Source organism: Sarcophilus harrisii, chromosome 3 (genome assembly GCF_902635505.1).
Source record: "Sarcophilus harrisii chromosome 3, mSarHar1.11, whole genome shotgun sequence".
Classification (NCBI taxonomy): domain Eukaryota; kingdom Metazoa; phylum Chordata; class Mammalia; order Dasyuromorphia; family Dasyuridae; genus Sarcophilus; species Sarcophilus harrisii.
Window position 1 is genome coordinate 319,608,081 of NC_045428.1, and position 22,939 is coordinate 319,631,019.

A 22,939-nucleotide genomic window follows, 5' to 3' on the forward strand; every position below is an offset into this window, starting at 1 on the left:
ATATATATATATATATATTTAAAGAAAAAATTGAAGTTATTTCCAAAGGTTATCTCCAACTTTTTATTCCGTGTAGGAATCACTTCAATTTCATCTTTGACAAGATCCAGCCTGTTTTGATATTTTTATGATAAGAATGTATTTAGCCTTGAATAAACATAAACCTATTTAGAATAAACTCTAAATATAGTGTTTACTGACAAAAAAATTCCTCTGAGTGATTCTGATTGAAGATTGATACTTGTCTTGGATATGTTGTTTAGGAATATTTTTCTTAGTAAGATTAGCTGACAGTGAAACTAAAGGACTTTAAATGAAGCTGTCTTATTTTATATCTCATTGTCATTACTGTATTTCGACTTGCTTTGACATGGTAATTTTTCTTTATTTTGACTGATACAACTTTTAGAATATTAATTTTGAAGGAGCCCTTAAATTTAGGCTTTTAATGAGATGAAGTTCATTATTTCTTTCCTATGGTAAATGGAGAATGTCAGACTAATATAAAATGGAGACTGTTGTTTCATTTCTACAACTATCAGAAGAGTTATTATAAGAGGCTTTCAATCAATTTTTTAAAAATTTTGATTTCTTTTATGTTGTCATTACTTTACGAAAATACGTTTCTTCCATTCCCTAGTGAACCTTTTCTCTATTGAAGAATATCATTAAGAAAATCATCAACATAGTGCCCACCTGTGACAATACAAACATCAATATGCACTTATATTCCACTATCTCTGATAGGAGACGTGCTTTACCATCTATCTTTAGAGGTCACAGTTGACCATTGTATTAATTAGAATCATGAAATCTTTCAATATGTCAGATGAGAACTAATTGATGATTTAATGACTCATAACTTTTAGGCAGATGAATTCATTATTATAACGTAGGTTTCCCACTAACATTGAAACTAGTAAAATAATATTACGCAAAACAATTGATTGCAGAGGAAAAACTTAATAAAATGAATGATTGGATAAATGGTATTATAGGTAGGTTTAAGAATATTAGGGTCAATTTTGATAATGGAGTTGGAATGTACTATAAAATAGCATGTGTCAGTATGATATAATACATATGTTAGCATAAAGGTGACATTCTATTAGAACCCCTTTCTATGATTCAGGAAATTATTTTCTGATACTAACTTGCTCATTCGTCTGGAAATCCTTAGAAATTAAAACATTTTTATTAATAAACATGCAGAATTCTGTAAATATAATTCACTTTTAGAAGCTCACTCATCCATTTTATTTTTTTTAATCATATCATATTATGCTTCCATCATTGCATGTGTATGACATGCAAAGTGATCTTTACCAAATCAGATATTATAAAACTTTCTATGGACTATATGAGAGTTTGCCAGGCTTACCAAGGCCCAAAGATTTAATATTGTATTTGTAATGTTTAGTAGTGTTGACATTTCTAGAATTGAACTACTTTAAGCATTCTTATCAAGATCTTTGAAAAATCTTTCTGTTCTTACCTTATCCTCATACATAGCTTTTTCTTTTCTTTTTTTTTTTTCCCAATTAGCAAGCATTTTTTCTTCTTCCCTCACTATAAAAAGAAAGAAAGAAAAAAATGCAAAAGGTTTATGACAGACATGCACAAGTCCAGCAAAGCAAATTACCATGTTGGAATTATCCAAAAATGTATGTCTCATTCTTCATTTTAAGTCTGTTATTTATCCACCTATAAAAGATGGGTAGCATGCTTCCTCATTTTTCTGAAATTGTGGTTGGCCATTGATCAATAAGACTGAATTAGTCATGATATAGGACTACTAATGGAATACAATTAGACCTTAAAATAATGAAAGGATGGATTTAGAGAAACCTGGAAAGACATGTATGAACTGTGGTATAGAGTGAAATAGACAAAAAACACGAGACGAAATTATACAATAACAATGAAAAGAACTCTTAAAAGATTTTAGAACTCTGATTAATGCAGTGATCAGTAACTTCTTTTTAAAGGAATACCTGGGAGGAATCAATTGTTACCCAATATTTTAAGAAGAATGTATCTTGTTTCTTCCTGACAGGCCTTTAAAAAAAACTGATCACGCGTTAATTATTTTCTGCTGGCCTTATTTAAAACTTGTTTTTCTTAATAGTATTTTATTTCTTAAAAAAATATTTAAAGATAGTTTTCAGCATTCATTTTTGCAAGATTTTGTGTTCCAAATTTTCTCTCTCCTTCTCTTCGCCAAGATATACATGTAATATACTTTTAAACATATTTCCATTCTTGTCATGTTATGCAAGAAGAAGATCAAAGGAGGAAAAGACCACATGAAAGAAAAAGTAGATAATTTTCCATCCCCATCTAAAAAAATAAAAGGTGAAAATACTGTGCTTTGATAGACATTTAATTTCCATAGTTCTCTTTCTGGGTGTTGATGGCATTTTCTATTCCAAGTCTATTGGAATTGTCTTGGGTCAGTGAATTGCTAAGAAGAGCTAAGTCTGTCATTGTTCTTTGTTCAACTTGCCTTCACTCAACATCAGTTCATGTAAGTCTTTCCAGGCTTTTCTCACATCAACTTGTTCATTGTTTTTTAAAGAACAGTAATTACATTACATTATATTCATATACTAATAACTTATTTAGCCATTTCCCAATTAATGGGCATCCATTCAGTTTCCAATTTCTGCTACCACAAAAAGAACTGCTACAAATATTTTTGTACATGTGGGTACTTTCCCTGTTATGATCTCTTTGGGGTACAGACCCAATACTGGGATTGCTGGATCAAAGGGTATGCATAGTTTTATAGCTCTTTGGGCATATCAGATTGCTCTGTAGGATAATTGGATCAGTTCACAATTCCACCAACAATGCATTAATGACCAAGTTGTTTCACACCCCTCCAATACTTACCACTTTTTCCTGTCATCTTAGCCAATGTGATAGATAGACCATCCCCTGCTCACCTAATTTGCTGTGTCTGAATCATGAATCCATTTTGATCTTATCTTGATACAAGGTGTGAGATGTTGATCTATACCTAGTTTCTGCCATACTATTTTCTAATTTTCCTAGCAATTTTTGTCAAATAGTGAATTTTTACTGTAGTCATTGATTATTTTGTCTTGGGGACCTAACCTATTCTACTGATCCACTACTTATTTCTTAGCCTTTACCAAATGGTTTAGTTGACTGCTGCTTTATAATAAAAGTTTTACGTGTTACAGTTAGGCCACCTTTCTTTGCATTTTTTTTCATAAATTCCTTTGATATTTTAAGCATTAATTTTTTCCTTCCACTTGACCCTAGCCACTTAAAAAACAAACCATATTGGTTATATCAAAAAATTAATTTATTACTCTGAAATGGTAATCCATTATTTTCTGTTAAAGGTTCTCTATCCTCTGTGCCACCTAGCTGCTTTATAAGGTGGGTAGCATTTTTTATTTTTGGACCTCTGGAATCATTGTTGATCATTTAATTCTTCAGAATTAAGTCTTTCAAAATTGTTTATTTTTATAGTTTTGATATAGTAGTATAATTTGTTCTAGTTTTATTCATTTTAAAATTTTATTCATTATTCAGTTTCCATATCTCTTTAAAATGACATTTTTGCTCATTGCTTATAGCAGCACAGTAGTGCTTCTATCAAATTCATATATCACAATTGGTCCAGTTTCCCAATTGATGACAAATTTTCATTCTTTTTTACTGCTGCAAATTTGAAAAGCTATGTTTTTTCCACATCTGACCTTTTCCTCTAGGAGCAGATAGGTGGTGCAATGGATATAGTATGGGGCCTAGACTCAGGAAAACCTGAGTTCAAATCCAACCCTGAATACTTACTAGCTGTATGACTTTGGGCAAGTCACTCATTTTCTGTTTTCTTCTGTTTCCTCTTCTTTATTATGGTAATAATACCTCCTATCTTCCAGGGTCTTGAGTGTCAAGTGAGATAATGTAAAATACTTAGTATAGTGCCTGGAACTTAGTAAATGATATATAGATGTTATCATCACCATCATTATTATTATTTCCTTGCTTTTTGTGGTGTAGTTGAGTCAAAGACTATCCTTCTTCAGACTTAAAATGGTCTTTCAGAGATTACTAAAAGTGGCTCAGTTCTTTGTATATAGTCAGTTCATCAGGATCTGATACCTTGAATTTGTCCCAGACAGATGCTATTAATGTTGCCCAATGTTGCCCCATCTAGTCCTTTGAAATACAAGATAGTTTTCGTTGTTCTCTTACTGCTGTTCCCAATGCTTTACTTTCTAATTTCGCAGGAATGGGAATTATGCCCTTCCATAAGATTTTATTACTATTGGGGTGGGTTTGTCTCAGACCAGTCTTTTGGCAGCCTAGGTTTCATATTGGAACAAAATGAAATGCTGTCATTCAACAATTAACAAAAGCTTTTCCTTAGAAATTGACAAAATTCAACAATAGAAAGATACCTCAGGCTCAAGTGGACAAAATTTCCTTTGCTGTACTAAACTGTTGTACCTGTTATAAAGCATTTAAGTCACCTTGACATATTCTTCTACTCAATAACACTATACAGGATTTTCAAAATACTTTACTCTTAAATCTCAATTTGGCCTTTTCCTATATTTTCCATTGTTTCTCAAACTATCTTAAAGGTGAAGAGATAGGTGGAAAAGCAATTTGATGTTTGAGCCTTAAAAATACAGTATGTAGAATGAGCAGTGAAAGAAACATTTGCGATTATTTAATTCAATTCCTTTCATGTGAAGGTGAAATTTGCTCTTTGCTTCTTATATTTTTAAATTCTGCATAATAAAAAAGAGAAAAGGATGATAATAATCAAACTTCTATCAGAATTAGGAGTATATTAGGATTCATATTTACTTATTTAAAATAATTTATTGCTTTTCCTCTAATTTAATTTGACTTTTTGATTGGAATAAACAAGCAAACTGTGGATCACCATTTTCCTACCTTCCTATTTGATTACTCCTGTTAAGATATTTTGTTGGGAGATTTTGAAGTTTCCATCTTATTGTTTGAAATAAGCTTTTTGTTATAGTAATGTTCTTTTTATTTAGTAACATTTTTCCTACTGTTACTATGCAAAAGAAACTTTGATTGTTTATTTGCTGTTTTCCTTTCTGTATCTAAAAATCGTGCTGTTGTTTGTAAGAATATATGTAAAAAAGATATTTTCTAAATGGATATTTTTGTTGATAAAAATGATCCCCCTACTTTTGAAAATAAAATGGGTTGAACATAATTTCAAGCCTTATAAATCTTCTTAGAGATTTTCAGACAGACTTTCACAGAATGCTTGATGTCCATAGTTTTTTTTTTTTTTTTAAGAAAATGTAATTGTGCTGCCTTTCACTATTATCTTTTAAGCTATTGAAATTCAAAAAACAATATAGCCTCTCCACCAAAGAAGGTTTAATGACTTTAAAACATTTTCTACCGAAGCAGATACTTTAACTTTGTGTTTTAAAGATATTCAAGAGGCAATGGAAAATTTTTTGATAGAATTTAGCTTTTAAAACTGTATAATATATCCATCATTTCTTCAGTTGTTATGAATATCATAAACTCAGATATGGCCATATAATTAGTCTGGCTAGAAGGGTTTTTTTCCCCTTAAGTTTAGTGTTTAAACAGTGTAGAGGGATGAGAGAGAGAGAGAGAGAGTGTATGTGTTTGTGTGTGTGTGTGTATGTGTGTGTTATATGGATGTACATTTTTGACATTCAAATTTTCATCTATTCCAATAATGAATATTTTCCTTAAATTTTTTTTCTTGAAACCCTTAAGTCTGTTAAGTGATATTAATACCATAATGCAAAGGTTCTTTTTTGGGGGGTGGGGAGAGAATGGTAGTTCTTTGCTTTTTAACAATTTTTTTTTAAACCCTGCTTTTTTCCTGTAAGGAGACAAACTAAAAATCTACTATTCTCAGTAGATATTTGTTACTTATGATCATGAATTGAAAAGAAAATCCTCCTCCTACTTGCCTGAAATTGATTGTTTATTCAGTCTTGGCAGATAGCTCTTTGCAAAGCTTTGAAATAATAGTAGCAGTTCTAGCATTTATATAATGCTTTAAGATTGCAGAGTGTTTTACAAATGTTATCTTATTTGCTCCTCACTACAGTCCTATGAGATGTTTGCTATTGTGATTATAAAGTAATTTAAACACCTCATTGAAGTTCAAAATGTGCAAATGATCATTTAAGTTCTGCTAAAACATTAACAAAAATCCCTAAGAAAACACTACTTATTTTGCTTTTCATTAAACTAATGAAATAAGCACCAGATTAAATAAAAATTTAGTTGAATCCTTTACACCCTGATCTCAAGAATTAAAAAAACAATTTTCACCTTAATTTTTCCCTCAAGTCAGAGCCTTTTATTACATTAATCAAAACAGAACAAAAAACAACAGCAACAACAAAACAAGGAACAACTTTAAATTTCTTTGCCTGTCATAATTTCTTCCTACTTCACTGAAACTGAAAATATACTTCCATTTAAGATCCCTTTAAACTTTTAAATATTGTGATTTGTATCCTCTATTCAATATGAATTATAATTTTTTTTTACAGTGAAGCATAAGCATTTTTTATAATTTAGTCTTCTAAATATTTGCAATATCAGTATAAAGGAATATGGTTCTAGTTTTCTTTTGAAGGAAGACTTTTCAATTATATATACATATTTGAATGGATCTATGATTTTTTTAAAATACAGAAACTCAAAGATGCATATTGAAATTTTTCCATAGCTTCACATTTTTCACAACTTAGCCATGTTCTTCTGTAAATCTTCTACAGGGGGCCTTCTAGATTTCTTGACATCGAGTAAATGCTAATGGACTCTTCCATGACTATCCCTTGTTCCCATATGCTTACACCTACCTTCTTTTCCAGTTATACATTTCTCTGACATTAATTACACAATATCTGCAAGTGTGTTATATACAACCTAGGCACATGTACATTACCCTTCTGCTTTGCCTTTGGACAACTAGGAAGTTTAAATCTTTGGTATTCAATAATTCATTGTATGCTGTAATAGCCTTATACAGCATCGCTGGAAAAATTTTGTTTTTAAAAGATGGATTTCTGCTATAGGTACAAGACTGGAATCAGTTAAGGAAGTTCAGTTTCTCATAAACGATCCAAATTTTCTTTTCTCTTTCTATTTTGGATCTGAATAATTGTCCAATTGTCCCACTTTCCCTCCCTTCCTCTCTCCCTGTCATCCCTCTCTTTTTAATTTCACCTCCATCTCTGTCCCTCCATCATCTCTATTTTTTTTGCTGTCTGTCCACACTGATGGATTAACTGCATTTTTAATGAAATAACTATCATAGTCTAAACTAGTCAATTTTCAGGGATTTGTCATTTCCAATATGACTAGGCCAAATTGTTTTGAATGATTATGGTTCTCCTTTAGGAGTTTTTGTAATGTTCTATAGTTTGATTCAGTTAGCACAAGGTCATCTGCATTTTGGAGTATTTGAAAGACTTTCTTTCCTCTTCATGGGACTATAGATTTAGTTTGAATGGGATCTTTGAGGTCATCTAGTTTGACCTCTTTATTTTAGAATTGGAACCCATGGAGGTTAAGTGATTTGTCCAAGATCACACATGTCAGAGCCCAGAATATAAATTTGTGTTGGCTATTTCTATGGCCTTTCTCATACCTTCAAGGATGTCCTTGATGAATATGTAAGTTCTCAAATACTTTGTAGATTTGGGACAGTAATAGATATGTATCCCAGTAGTTATAATATTTTGTTGATCATTTTGGGTATAAATAAAGTTTCCAATAAAATTTTTTCACCACAAAACTGTTTTTTCCCCCCAATATAGTCTTATCTCTGTACCCTAAGCCTTAGCAACCTAAATATTGTGTTATTTCAGTACATATATTTGCTTTGAAAGAGTTTACCTGTTCTCCCCATCTTTATTTTTGAGGATACTATTTGTTTTCTCAATCAGCATATCTGGGTATGATTTAAAATATAGTTGAAATATAATTGATAGAGAAAATAATTGTTTTTCATTTTGCCCTGATATACTTATTTATTTTATTTTTGTCTCACTTATTTGCATCATTTCTAAAACGAGGAAATTGGGACTAATTCATAGATAACATACTTCTTTGCTGAGATGATCTGGGGGGGGGGGTCCCTTGTATCCTTAGAGCTGTGATTGTATTCTTGTTTTACAGTCAGATAATTTATTTAGAACTTTAAATGAATTTCATGTAGGTGATGACATTTTAAATTCTTAAATACATAATTTGAAGAGACTTTGAAATTAAGTGATTTGCCCAAGGTTACACATGTAGTTTCATTTTCCCATGTTTAAAATTAATGACTGAAAAGTTAGGTAAGCAGCTTTGGGGCAAATCTCTGTAAGCAGCATACCTTAAGATTTCTCTTTATGAAAGCAGCCAGTAAATTTAAGGAGTATGTCAGTCATGCATATAATACTCAATTTTTTAAGCCCTTGTTCAAATTCTCACCATTCCTGGTTTCTGTGGAAACATGGGTGGAGTCCACAGGACTTTCAGTGGAAAGTCTCCAAAGCTATTTAGAGGGATGGCAGTCTTTATATCCCTAAAATTTTAAAGCCATAGCTTCCAAACACTGCTTTTTACATTATTTCTTAATTTAGCTCGCCATATTCTCAAAAGTAAATATCCAGCAATATTGGTTTTTTGGTCATTAAATTATTCTTTAACTATATTTTTTAAATTTTTTGTTGAAGCAATTAGTTTTAAGTAACTTTCTTAGGGTTACATAGCTAGGATGTATTATTAAGTATCTGGGGCCATGTTTGAACTCGGGTCTTCCTGATTTCAAGACCGGTGCTATATGCACTTCTCCATCTAGCTGCCCCTCAAACTATTTTTAATAGTCCCTATAATGATTTTGACTTTATGAAAGACATGTTCTTAGAAATTTACCCACCCAGCCTTGTGGTTTCTTCATCTGCAAAACAACAGCAATAATTATAATCATCGAGGCTAGCATGCGTGTTCCTTTTATGTGTCAGGAACGGGTTAAATACTTTGCAGACACCTCATTTTGTAAGGTAACTCACAACAGGTGCTATTATTTCGTTGAAAAACTGGCTAGATTCAGCTAGTAAATGTGGAAGTCCAAATTTGAATTCAGGTCTTCCTGATTCTAAGCCAACTATTTGAGTCACTCTAGCACCAGTTGCTTTTGGATGTGAGAACGGCATCTACTTGAACAGGTTATTATGAAGACTATATTACTACTATTATATAAACTCTTCCTCTTCCTCCTCCTATTACTATTTTTACTGTTGCTGCTGCTACTACTATTACAATGGTACTTAGATGTCAAATTACTTGCCATATGAAATATGTTTTCATGTTGTCATGGAAGACCTTATTCTTATTTTAATTCTTTTTTTTTTTCCAGTTACTTACAATCTTTAAGTGCTGAATATCTAGCTGTTTAAATCATTTAGATTACATTTTGAAATATAATGCTTATATCAGTAAAAATGTTTCTTCTAGATCTTATCAAAGGTACTAATATGGTTGTACCTTCACATATACTAATTTAGATAATGAGCATTCTTTGATATCTAAAGGGATTAGCCAGGAATCTTTTGCCACTAGTATACTCCTGGGTTTTTCTTTTCACTAGAATGAGCAGCAACCTTGAATGGTCCTGCCCTGTTACTCTTCTAGAAGTCCATATTACCGTGGATATTAGTTTTCCCCTCTGGCCATCAATGTTATGTTAAAAATCCCTGAATTTGAGGCTCTTAGGCTTGTCTTTCTAAGATCTCTTCCATTTCAAAGATTCTTTGAGTAGAACACAGATAAATTACCCAACGTTCTTGGGCCTCACTTTTTGTTCACCTGTAAAATGAAGGAGCTGAGTTAAATGACTTCTAAGGTCAGTTTTAGTAATAGAGATATCCTATGATTGTTCAATCATGCCAGCAGTTTAGATTTTGGGATTAACAGGATTTTAAAAAATGCTTAGATCCCTATTCCATGCCCCTCAAATTCAAATTTAAAATGAAATTTAGCACTGTATATCAAATAAAATTCTATGAGAAAATACATTCATAGTTCCATAGTTCTACTTTTCTTTCCTCTCATTGGAAGATGAAATATATAGCAATAACTTAACTTGATTTATGCGTAAGATAAGACATTGATCTAGGTAAAGAATTCTTCAGATGTTCTAAATTGGAGAGGATTGGTCAATTGTTAAAAGATGAGTAGGAGGGAGAATATTGTGCCAAATCTTAGACTCTTTTGCTTAGATTTCCAAGTTGTAAATTACTGACTTATAAGGAACAAATAACTCCATTATTTGTTCCTATGTATGACAGTGAGTGGCACATTGAATAAAGTATGGATCCTGGTATCTAGAAGAACCAAGTTCAAATATGGCCTCTAACATTTAACTGACTATTTTCTAGGTGAGTCACTTTTGTCTGTCTGAATTTTCTTATCTGTCAAATGAGGCTAGCAAAGGAACCTTTTATCCATAATTTTTATGAAGAAAAAAATGAGATATTTGGAAAGCACTTGGTAAACCTTAAGTACCATATAATTATTAGCTATTGTTATTATTATTATTACTGAAAGGAGGAGTATATCAGAGACTGTGATTAATTCTTTCCCTTTCCCCCCCTCAGGTTCAATAACTTTTTTTTTAATGCTTAATAAGTATTCAGGGTAAGAATTTTTTTGTTGTACCACCTCTTTTTTCACTTATAAAATATTGATCACATTGCAGAGCATTCTTAAATGATACAAAGTATACAAAGAACTAGTATTGCCATAATATCACTTCTTTGGCCATGGTAACTAATGAAACAGAAAAATACAAAATCCTTATTTAACCTTTAAAATATTTGTGGTGATAGATGGTTGCCTAATGATGTTCAGAAAATGGAAGAATGTATTAAAGAGTCATACATTTTTTAGGATATCATGAGTTTTGATTTGAGTATTGTACTTTAAATGTGAGGTTCTTTTCCATTGATTTCTGAGTAATCATATTGCTGGAAGAGATGAATTTTAATTTTGACATTCTAAGTATAAAGAAAACCAGAAGAAAGAAGAAAGTTGTAGCTTAAAGTACTCCTTGCAGGGGCAGTAAAAGGAGTTGATTTTATTCTATGTTCAAAAGCAATTAGAAACCTTATTTCAAGGGATAGCTGGCCATCCTATATTGCAGTATTAATAATAAATATTTTCAAAAATACCATGAAAAAATTGCAACTTATGCCACCAACATTGTTTGTAGAACATTACAAAGTAGAGAAATTCTTTTGAGAACTTTGTAAAACCCTCCAGATTATATGAACATGCTCTCTAATACTCTTTCTTAAGTGCAAATGTGGGAAATTAGGTGGGTATAAAAAAAAAAAAAATGTCCAAAAGCATGTGTCAGAAAGAAAGGAGGAAAAATTAAAAGCTTGTAGTCTACATAAAAATATGACCTCATGACATAATGAATTCTTTTACTGAGAAAAAAATTTTAAGGCAGTGTACATGGCAAGCAGTAATGATATTTTAACAAGAAAAAAACCCTTGTGGGAGTCACTCATGAATTAGCTGTCTGTATATTACTATTCATTTGATTGAGATCAAATTTAGTAAATAGAAGACAGAATAATCACAAAATGATAAGTAAATTTTAACTGATTCTATCAGTAAGATGAAATGACCTTGAAAATGGGTAATGGATGGCAGAAATGAATGACATGACAGCAATTATAATAATTTATCATTCAACTAGTATAGACTGATTGCCATATGAAAACACTTCACTTCCTTGCCAAGCAGAAAGAGGTGCTTGATAATAGCCTTACTACTTTAAAACATAATTTCTATTTTTAGATTTTACCCCCACATTGATGATTCATTATGAGCTGTATTCCCTCATAAAATGGAAAGAAGGTAAAACCAGTGTGCCAGACTATTGGAAAGAGTTCCATTGGATAAAAAGCCAAATCTTGGCTTTTTAAGGATGTAAAGACAGCAACAAAAAGAAAAATGGAAAAGATCTATAAAGTTTTTCTTAATGAGTTTTTAAAATTTAAGTACAGTATAATCACTACACTTGGATTTTTAATCTTGGATGTGCTTAAGGGTTGAACCAAGTATATATAGGTCCATGTTTGTAGCTACAGAAGAGATCGGTAACAATTTTGAGGGTTATTGAGGGGTCTTTCACAAGTTATCTGAAAAATACAAAGCCTTAGGAAACAGTCTCAACTATGCATATGTCTATATTGCCTTCTGTTCAAAATCTTTATGAGAATTTCTACAATTGTATTAAGGGGAGCCTTGATGAGATCATCAGTAGGAACCAACTATACTTTTAAAATAATATATATTTTTTATTATAATAATAATTTTAAAATAATAATAATAAAATAATGTAGAGTAGAAGGTGTCATACTTGTAATAAAAATTCCCGATTGCAGCCGGAACCACATTAATTGGCAAATGTTTAAGAAAAAAATATAAATAAATATAGCATGGATAATATAAATTTGTGGTTTTCTAAATCAATTCATGGCTTTCAGGAATCTGTTTTTATTTGAGTTTGATACCACTGATGTATGGTATACAAATTCCTACTTTGCTTTTATCATTAAATGAAAAGGCACTTGATTTGGTTAAACAAAACACTTTTAAAACTGTCTTATAACAAGTCGTCTGTCACTATCAAAATTATTCAAGATTCATTTAAAGATACAGCAGATTCCACCATTCTCTGATCACAATGATGAGGCATAAAACAAGATGGTGTATATCTGCCATTGTGATGGAAGAAATCTTTTGCAGTATGTCTATTGAAGGATTTCTTGTGGATGGTGAATTCCTTCAGATGCTCCTGTATGTAAATAGCATTGTGCTGGTGGCATCAAAACCAAGGTGATTATGGGGGAATCTATAACCCTCTTAGATGGGTGGGAAAAGTCTGACCCTCACTCAGGCTGTATATGACTGGTGAAATCATTTCAAGATCCCTGCAGGCGATGATGAGCTGAAAACTAGGTACAACAATCTCCCACTGCAAGTTGATAGTTTTATAGGGCACATGAATGATGTTATAAATATCTACTAAATCGCCCTTGGCAGAAAAGAAGTACCCTATCTCTTCTCTAAGAGTTTGGTCTTCTTATCCATGTAGGAACCACCAATGAATAAAGAATGTCTATTCCCAGATTAGGACTACATATCTGAGAGAGAATTCAAATGATCAGGTAGTTGGGCTAAAAATCAAACAGGAGGTGGAGACTGGATTAATTATACTGTGACTGGGAAACTGCAAAGCTTGTTAGTAAACTTCATCTTCCAGAAACGAAGATCTCTTTTAAAAAAAAAAAATAATATTCTTCTGGTATATCATTGTCGCAGAGAACAATGGAGAGACGTGGTGAGTTTGTGTAGGCTGCAATATATAATCAATAAACAGCTATAAAAACTACCAGAAATAAATAATACATCAAGGAAATATAAGAAGAGAGGGTTTGGTCATGTGATGAAGAAGGATAAATAGATAGCCAGAGTGTTGTACTGGTATGTTCAAGGTGTCAAGAAAAATCAAGGGAGGTCCCCAGTACATTGAATGTACTAACTTGTGGTAAACTTTTGTGAGGATGTTGAAGAGGTTGGGCAGCTGTGGATGGATTGCAACCCATATTCTATTGAAGAGAATATTCACATTCATGGAATTGCAAGGTTGTCATGAGACAGGATCATGGATATAATACCTGTGATTAATAATTAATAGGAATTGATGTGATTAGGCAATTTGGGCACAATGTAATTAGACACATTTGGAGTCAATTCAGATCAAAATATTTTTACAATAATTTAAAAATCATGTAGTAGTTTCTTCTAGATATATACTTTGTTCCCAGTCAATACCCAAAGGTTAAATGTTTAACCATTTTATCTAAGGATATCCAGTCCTTAAAAAATGAGCAGTATGTCTAGATTTACCTTCTTGATACATCTTGTCTGGGTGCTCCTGTAAATGGAATTTCAAAAAATTCTTATTAATGTAGATCATGAATTCCCAAATAAAAGTATTGTTGAGTCTTCATTTGATGGTGCTTGATCATCCTTTAAGCTTCTGTACTATATCATGGTCAGATAGGAAGGAAATAGAGAATGTCATATTTCAGAGTATGGTGTTTTTTTTTTTTTTTTAACTTTCTCAAGTAGGTGAAAATAATATGATTCACTTTCATAGTCTTCCCTTTTCCTATTTTTTTCTTGTCCTCATCTTTTGTTCTTGTGGTTCTAAAAGTTATATTAATAGATATTTTTTAAAGCGGGAGTGTAGATTACTTAATGTTTTCGTAATTTAAGTTGTAAGTAAATACTGTTCTTTTTAGTAAACTTGCTGTTGAAAGGAAACCTCTCCCTTTTTTCCGAACAACTTTGTAAGTCTTGTATTTTCATATGTTTATATTTCTTTAAGAAACTTACAGCATGACCTAGTGGATAAAAGGGTTGACTTTAGATCCAGGAAGACCTAGGTTCACATCCTGTCTCTGAGTGACTTTGAATTTTAAAATCCCTAACCTGTTAGGGTACCTAGCAATCTCTATGACTATAAATTAAAGAGAAGTTACATGAAGGAGTTTGCTCTTCTGGGCATTCCTTGTAACAATGGAGTCACAGGTTAAGTTTTTAATATGTTAAAAAGCAAAAAGTTGAAACCAAGAATTTTCTACAACCATAGAAAACTTTGAAGTATTTGACTTGAGGGGGAATTAATTTTAAATTAATAACAGTTTTGATTAAAAAAAAAAAACACATCATCTATAAGGCAGATTGAGCAGGTTGTGCCTTATTTTACACCTAAATAAAACTTGTATCTATGACAGAACCTTTTAGCTTGTGGGAATGCTTTGTAATCTCATATTGCTTTTTTATGGCTTGGTCCTACAGAGGGATAAACAATTCATAATTCCTAGCATCATAAGGCAATTAACTTTTAACGTGATTTTAGAATGATAAAACCAAAGGTTTAATCTCCTATAAATAAGATTTAGGGTCATTTAATGCTAAAGTGAAAAAAAAAAAGATTGTTTAGAAGATATTTTCACATCTTCTAAGATAGATTGTAACTTTAAAAAGTTAAGGTTTTTTTATTTAATTGACTTTTTTTGTTTCCAACAGGGCATGGTGCAGATGTGAAATGTGTAGACTGGCATCCAACAAAAGGCTTAGTAGTTTCAGGAAGTAAAGATAGTCAACAGCCAATTAAATTCTGGGATCCAAAGACTGGGCAGAGCCTTGCAACACTGTAAGTGAGAGGAACAAAACACTTCATCAGTTTGTTTGTGAAGTTTAAGTACTTGTTGTCTAGATTTTCCTGGAAAGGTAAGCATAGGAATATAATGAAATAGGATGCTTTGAGGTTGGTCTGGATAATAGATTTGTTTCATTAGGCTTTCCATGTGAAACAAACTTTTGTTCTTTCTTCCCTATTTTAGTTTGAGTGATGCCAGGTAAAGAATAATATTACTCTTGTATCTCATTATCTCACTTATCTGTTTATTATTGATTAATAGAAGATTTAATCATTTCAGTTACCAGCAAAAGCATCATTTTCTCCTCACTGACCCTTCTTATAAGATGCCATCTTTATATTTGTAGCCTAGTTATTATCATAACTAATGAGCATTTTATGAGCTTTTGGAGTATTGGGCACATTTGTATGTATAGACAGTGTCTGCACCATAAGAAGACCATGCTTGTGGGCCTTGTTGGATAATATTACTACAAATAGGTGACATATATAAAGTGCTTTAAATATGTTGTTTCATTTTATTCTCACATCTCCACTGTGAAAAATAGGTATCAGTTATTATCACTCCCATTTTACACATGAAGAAATTAAGTTTTAAAGGCTCTCACTTGCTTTTTGTCATGATTTCATAGTAAATCAGAGACAAGATTTGAACTCAGGTCTTCCTGATTCCCAATCCAGTGCTCATTCTACTGCTTCCCTTAGAAACTGAATAATTAAGGATTTTAGAGATCTTATAAAATCAAATCTTATAACAGTATTGTGATAGTCATAGTGAATGATGTCTCCTGTCATCCGGATTGATCTTAATTATTCTGTAAAAATATAATTAAGTCATCTAATCAAGGGTAGTGTCATAGAGTAGTTAAGAGTCAGGAAGTACCATTCTCCCTTTAAAAATGCCTGTAGTGTTGGACAGTCAGAAATTCCTCAGTTCAAATCCTGTCTCAGACACTTATTAGCAGTGTGACCTTGGGCGAGTCACTTAACTTTCTTCTCCTTTATCTATAAAATGGGGATAATAATAGTATCTACCTTATAGGTCATTGTCCTGTTTTGTATGTTGTCTTAAATTCCAGGGACGCTACTAATGGTTTCATTGGTAATTTATTTCTAGACATGCCCATAAAAACACTGTAATGGAAGTGAAATTAAATCTCAATGGCAATTGGCTACTTACAGCATCTCGGGACCACCTTTGTAAACTTTTTGACATCAGAAACCTAAAAGAGGAGCTTCAAGTCTTTAGGGGTCATAAGAAAGAAGCCACAGGTCAGTTACCTTATTTTGTATTTTTTAATGATGCTGTAGATAATCTATATCTTTCTCTACCAACCAAACTATTGTGTTGATCTCAGTTTTAAAGAGACTCCAGCTTTGCCCAATGTATACTTTGCTATAATTTTTTCCTTACTTGTTGCATATTTTACAGCGGTAGCTTGGCATCCTGTTCATGAAGGTCTTTTTGCCAGTGGAGGATCAGATGGTTCTTTGTTGTTCTGGCATGTTGGGTATGTAATATTTCTTTAGAAAATTTATGATTTTGTTAAGATTATGTAACTAAAACATAATTTTCCCATTCTGGCTGTGTTGTATTCACTATCACATTCTACATCTGTAAATAAAAATTTCTAAGTCTAGCTTAGCATGGAATTTTAAAATCTCTTTTGTAATAAGTAATAAAATATATTATTTTTGCATTAGAAAACTATATTCATATTTTTTAAATAGTTTTTTTATTTTTCCAAATACATGCAAAGGTAGTTTTCAACATTTACTTTTGCAAAACCTTGTGTTCCATATTTTCCTCCCTTTCTCCCTCCTTCCTCTCTCTTCTTCCTCTCTTCCTAACACAGCAAGCAGTCTGATACAGGCTAAATATGTTTAGCATTATTTTTTAGTATCAGATAAAAAAATTTTTTTATTCAGGTATTATTGTATCTCATCAATACCTCTTTGGAACTGTATATAAACTTGGCAGAAAATAGCTGAGCACAGACTCTGAAACATAGTATATACTTAATAAATGTTTGTTGACAATAACTATGTTAAGATAGCTATATTAAAGAACGGTTTAAGAAAATGACAAGAAAATATCTCAAATTATATGAAAAAATTTACCTATGTAATATTTTTATGTTATGGTTTTAGGGTAGAGAAAGAAGTAGGTGGAATGGAGATGGCCCATGAAGGAATGATCTGGAGTTTAGCTTGGCATCCTCTTGGACATATTCTTTGTTCAGGATCAAATGATCATACCAGGTAATTTTAGGTACTTTAAGAAATTGCAACAAAAAAAAATTAACTTTATGTGCATGATGGCAATGAACATTATATAATTGCATGACTATGGTTTATTTTATATTTTTAGTACAATATTATGTTTTATAATTTTTTTTATTCTTTTAAAATGCTCTGTTAACACTTTAAATTCTTTGTTAAATTGACTCTTTGGGAGGGGGAAGATGAATGTGTACTAAGAGGCTTAATGTTGTTTTAAGCTAAATCACTCAAAACTTCATTAAGGCTTTTCAAATTGTGTGTGTGTGTGTGTGTGAGAGAGAGAGAGAGAGAGAGAGAGAGAAAGAACTTAAACCATGGAATTAATAAAAATTAAAGAGAAAAATAAAATCAGTATAAGACAGGCACTAGGTAATAAATTAATAAATCAGTTGTTTTTATCATACCTGTATTTCAAGTACTGCGTTGTTCACATGTATTTAAAGAAAAAAGACTTTGTATTTAGTGTTTGAGTTTTAAAAGGGTAATACCTCCTAAGGGAGGGAAAAGTAGCGATAGCTTTATATTCAGTTTGATAACACCCAGACATAAAATTAAAATTAAACTTTTTTTTCCCTTTCTTCCTTTTATAGCAAATTCTGGACTAGAAATAGACCTGGAGATAAAATGCGGGATCGTTATAACTTGAATCTACTCCCTGGTATGTCAGAAGATGGAGTAGAGTATGGTGAGTACAACTCATTATTCCTTTTTGTGCAGATGCAATTTTTCTGAAACAATATCATAGGAGATTTGATGAAAAAAAAAAAATGGGTGACAGTCGCTTTCCATTTGTTTTGGAAACCTTTAATCTGCCAGTGAGGAGGTGTTATGGTTTATCAGTTGGAAATGTAACAAATTTACATGATTCTTCAATCTATTTTTCATCTTCACTTTAACTTCCATTCTATGTATCCTCTCAGTACTATGTCAGATTCTTTTTCTAGCCCTTTTCTTTTTCTGTCTTCTCAATTCTTGACTCCTTGGTGAATCAGTTCATTTCTTATTTTTTGCTTTTGAATCCTTTGTTCCCTTGACATATCACTGATCATGTCTTACTAAATGCTAGCTCTGGATTACTTTTACATTCTTTCAATTTTGCTCACTTTTGGCTAAAAATAATTGGAGTAAATAATCTTAACTGGGCCCTTAATCCAGCAAAATCTGTTGCTACTTCTCTTTCCTAATTGACAAAACACTTTGGCTTTTTTTTCTCAAGTATCTTATTCCACTTATTTTTCTCTATTTCTCTTTGATCAAGGTATCTTTTTATACTTCATCAAGAATTCTTTGTTTTGCACTCTTCATTTCATGTTCCTCTGACAAAATTTCCTATTTCCTTTTATACTCTAGTTTCTGATAAGGAGGTTGCCTTTCTGATTGTCAAAGTCAGTCTTTCCATATGTACTTTTAATGTCCTCCTTTCCACCAGTTTTTTCTAGTAGATTGTCCCTACCATCATTCCCACTTTTTAATATTCAGTCTTTGTTTATCTTTTCCTTTCCTATTGCCAAAAATATATCAAAGCCTTTCCCATCATTATAAAACCTTTATTAGCCCCAATCATGCCTGCCAGCTATTGTCCTTTTTAGCTAAAATTCCTTGAAAAAACTGTCTGCACTGGTCATTCCATTTTCTTTCATCACATGCTCGCTCTTTTAATTTCTCTGCATCACATAACTGAAAAGTCTCTCCAGACTTACTAGTGATCTTATACTTACCAAGTCAATGTCCTTTTTCCTATATTCATTGTCAAATCTTTTCAATCCTTTTTGCTGAATTTCCATCTATGTAAGCCTACTAATTAGAGGTGTTTCCCAAAGTTCTATCCTAGGTCCTGTTTTTTTCTTTCTGTACTCTCGTTTGATGACCTTATCAATTTCCATTTGTTCAATTATCATCTTTATGCAGATGATTTCTGGATTTGTTTGTCCAGCACTAGTGTTTCTCCCGAGTTCCAATCTCATATCACTCATTGCCTTTTGGACCATTCAGAGTGGATATCCTCTAGGCATCTTAAACTTATTTTGCTCATATATTCTCCCCTCTTCTCAAGTTTCTTATCACTGTTGAGGAAAACTCCATCCTCCCTGATCATCTGGGTTTGCAATTTTATTGTCATTATAGACTTCTGTAACTTACTCAAATTACACATCCAATTAGGATAAATCTTATTGTTTCTACTCTCTCAACTCTCAATCATCATCTTAATTTGGATTCTCATTGCCAGCTGTTGCTTTAACTATTGCATTGTTTGTGATTTGATTCTTTACCTTTAGTCTTTCCCCACGCTACTTTTGACACGTTATGCTATACTATACACTCTATACTCACCGACTTGGCTGTTTCTCAGATGAAACATTCTATTTTGTGCTTTTGCATGAGTTTGCCCCTATTCTTAGAATGTTCTTCCTTGCCACTGATTAAGAATCCTTGGCTTTCTTTAAGGCTCAGATCCAACAGCACCTCCTCTGAAAGGCCTTCCCATTTTTCATAATGCTAATTCCTTTACTGGTTTCTATCTACTATGCATATCCATATACCATGAATTATATTAAAATGTAAGCTTCTTCAGAGAAGGGCTTGCTGTTTTTTTCTTCGTATTTCTAGCTTTTAACCAAGTGTTTGGCACAAAGTAAATATTTACTAAATTTGTGAATGATTGGCGATTGGTTAATAATATGTTTTTATCTGCAGATGACCTTGAGCCTAATAGTCTGGCTGTGATTCCAGGAATGGGAATACCTGAGCAGTTAAAACTAGCCATGGAACAAGAACAAATGGGTAAGACATGGAATACCTAGAAAGCTTACTTTTGAAACTGTTTTTTTAAGTATTGGCCTTTTTTCTTTGATTTTCTTAAATTATAAAAATCATTAAAAATATTATTTTAAAAATAATAGGTCCCCAAGAGCACTAATGTCATCATAGTAAAACTCATAAAAACAGAAGTTGTATGTTTTCACTCTTTACTCAATAGAGAAATGGAAAGCTTTTCCTTCAATTTATTTTATATATGAAAAGTCCTGAACTTATTATCTCATGTTTACAGGGAAAGATGAGTCAAGTGAAATAGAAATGACCATTCCAGGATTGGACTGGGGAATGGAGGAAGTAATGCAAAAGGACCAAAAAAAGGTGCCACAAAAAAAAGTTCCTTATGCAAAGCCTATTCCTGCTCAGTTCCAACAAGTAAGTACAGGAAAATCAATCTTAAACAAAATTTGTATATGGTAATAAGATACTTTTTAAAAAGTAGTATTACTAACAGTTAATCTTTCTGAATTATGTTTGACTTGTTGCCAATACAAATATTTCCTTCATTTATTTAAACAATCATTTAAAATTTTTCAGTTCCAAATTCCCTTCTTTTCTCCAGCCTCTTCCCATTCATTGAGAAGGCAAGCAATATGATTCCCATAATACAGGTAAAATCATGCAAAACATTTCCATATTAACCATGTTGCCCCCAGGGGGGAAAAAGGCAAGAAAAATAAAGAAAATGGAAACAAATTTGCTCCAGTATATGCTCAGATTCATTGTTTCTCTCTATGGAAATGAATATCATTTTTCAACATGAATCCTTTAGAAATGTAATGGTCATTGTATTGATTAGAATAGATAAGTCTTTCAAAATTGATTGTTATTATAATATTGCTGTTACTGTATGCAGTGATCTAGTTCTGCTCACATCACTTTGCATCAGTTCATGAAAGTCTTCCAGGTTTTTCTGAAACCATCCTGCTTATCATTTCTTATAGCACAATTGTATTCTATCACAATCATAAAACACAATTTATTTAGCCTTTCCCTAATTGATAGGCATTCTCTCAAGTTTCAGTTCTTTATCACCACAAAAAGAACTACTATAAATATTTTTGTATTGTATATACAAAAAATAACCATAAGGTCCTTTTTATTTTTCTTTCACCTCTTTGGGATACTGATATATTAGTGGTATTGCTGGGTCAAAGGGTATGCCTGATTTTATGTTCCTTTGGGAAGAAATTCCAATTATTCATAGCTCCACCAACAATTGCATTAATGTTCTTATTTTTCCACATTCTCCCTAACATTTGTCATTTTCCTTTTCTGGTATGTTGCCCAATCTGATTTGTGTGAGATGGTATCTCAGAGTTGTTGTAATATGCAGTTCTCTGATTAATAATGATTTAGGCCATTTTTTTTTCATATAACTACTGATAGTAAACTGCCTGTAAACTTCTTTCTGTAAATTGCCTGTTCATTTTCTTTGATCATTTAGCAATTGATAATGGCTCTTATTTTATGAATTTGGCTTTTGATTCCCTATATATTTGAGAAATTAGACCCCTTTTTTAGAAACTTTGTTTAATCCTCCTTTCCCCCATTTCTGCTATCCTTCTACATTAGTTTTACTTATGGGAAAACTTTTATCTTTTCTCCAAGCCTCACCCTGATCTTCACTATTTTTTGTTTGTTCCTAAGTTTTTTCCCTTCTTTTCCATGCACCTTTAATTGGCTTATGATAATCACCTTTTGTGGTTAAATTTTGTACCTATTTTTGAGTTTATTTTGGTATATGGTATAAGATGTTGGTCTGTACCTGGTTTCTTCTAGACTTGTTTTCCAATTTTCCCAGCAATTTTTATTAAAAAATGTGTTCTTGTCCCAAAGACTTGATCTTTGGATTTATCGAACAGTAGATGACTGGTTGTTTTTTTCTGTATGTTGTATACCTGATCTATTCCACTGCTCTACCACTTTTTTTTTTTTTCACTACTATTTCTTATCCAAGTCTTAAGTGTTTTGATGATTAATATTTTTATAATATAGTTTGAAATCTGGTATTGATAGGCCATCTTCCTTCACTTTAAGGCCTAGGCTATATTCCTGAGTAATTCCTACTACAGTGCCATAGATCTTCTCTTCTGTCCCAAGTTTGGGCTGGGAAAATGTCCCACCCCAACCTTTTGTTGGCTTTGCCTCTTTAGAATTTGATTTGACATGTTATTTTAAAGTTTTTTAGAGGGAAATGTTGGGAAAACTTGGATAGATTGCTCTCTTTACTCTGCTATGTTGGCTTCATCTCCATCATAAAAAAAATTTCTCATCTGCTACAAATTCCTAGAGAATTTTCATCATCCATGTTTATAGCTACATATTTTGCTTCTATATGACCCAAATTATTCATTACATTTGTGATAATCTTCCACTGTTGCTGTCATTTTATGTTATTGTCGTCATTGTGTATATTGTTCTTTGTTTTATCTTTTTGCAATATGGTTTATTTGAGTGTTATGTGTTTTGGAATTCTGCATATTTAGCATTTTTTGGACACCATAATAATCCATTACATTC

At 31.9% G+C, this 22,939-nt stretch overlaps 1 protein-coding gene across 2 annotated transcripts in view; it reads left to right on the forward strand.

The window, feature by feature from the left end:
- Nucleotides 1-22,939, forward strand: part of WDR33 (WD repeat domain 33) — a 98,345-nt gene that overhangs the window by 60,834 nt on the left and 14,572 nt on the right. For both annotated transcript variants that reach the window (XM_012544639.3, XM_023499143.2), the window contains exons 8-14: nucleotides 15,187-15,313; nucleotides 16,437-16,591; nucleotides 16,752-16,830; nucleotides 17,471-17,581; nucleotides 18,193-18,287; nucleotides 20,297-20,383; nucleotides 20,652-20,791. In XM_012544639.3, the coding sequence (XP_012400093.1) occupies nucleotides 15,187-15,313; nucleotides 16,437-16,591; nucleotides 16,752-16,830; nucleotides 17,471-17,581; nucleotides 18,193-18,287; nucleotides 20,297-20,383; nucleotides 20,652-20,791 (794 nt within the window). The remainder of the gene's footprint in view (nucleotides 1-15,186; nucleotides 15,314-16,436; nucleotides 16,592-16,751; nucleotides 16,831-17,470; nucleotides 17,582-18,192; nucleotides 18,288-20,296; nucleotides 20,384-20,651; nucleotides 20,792-22,939) is intronic.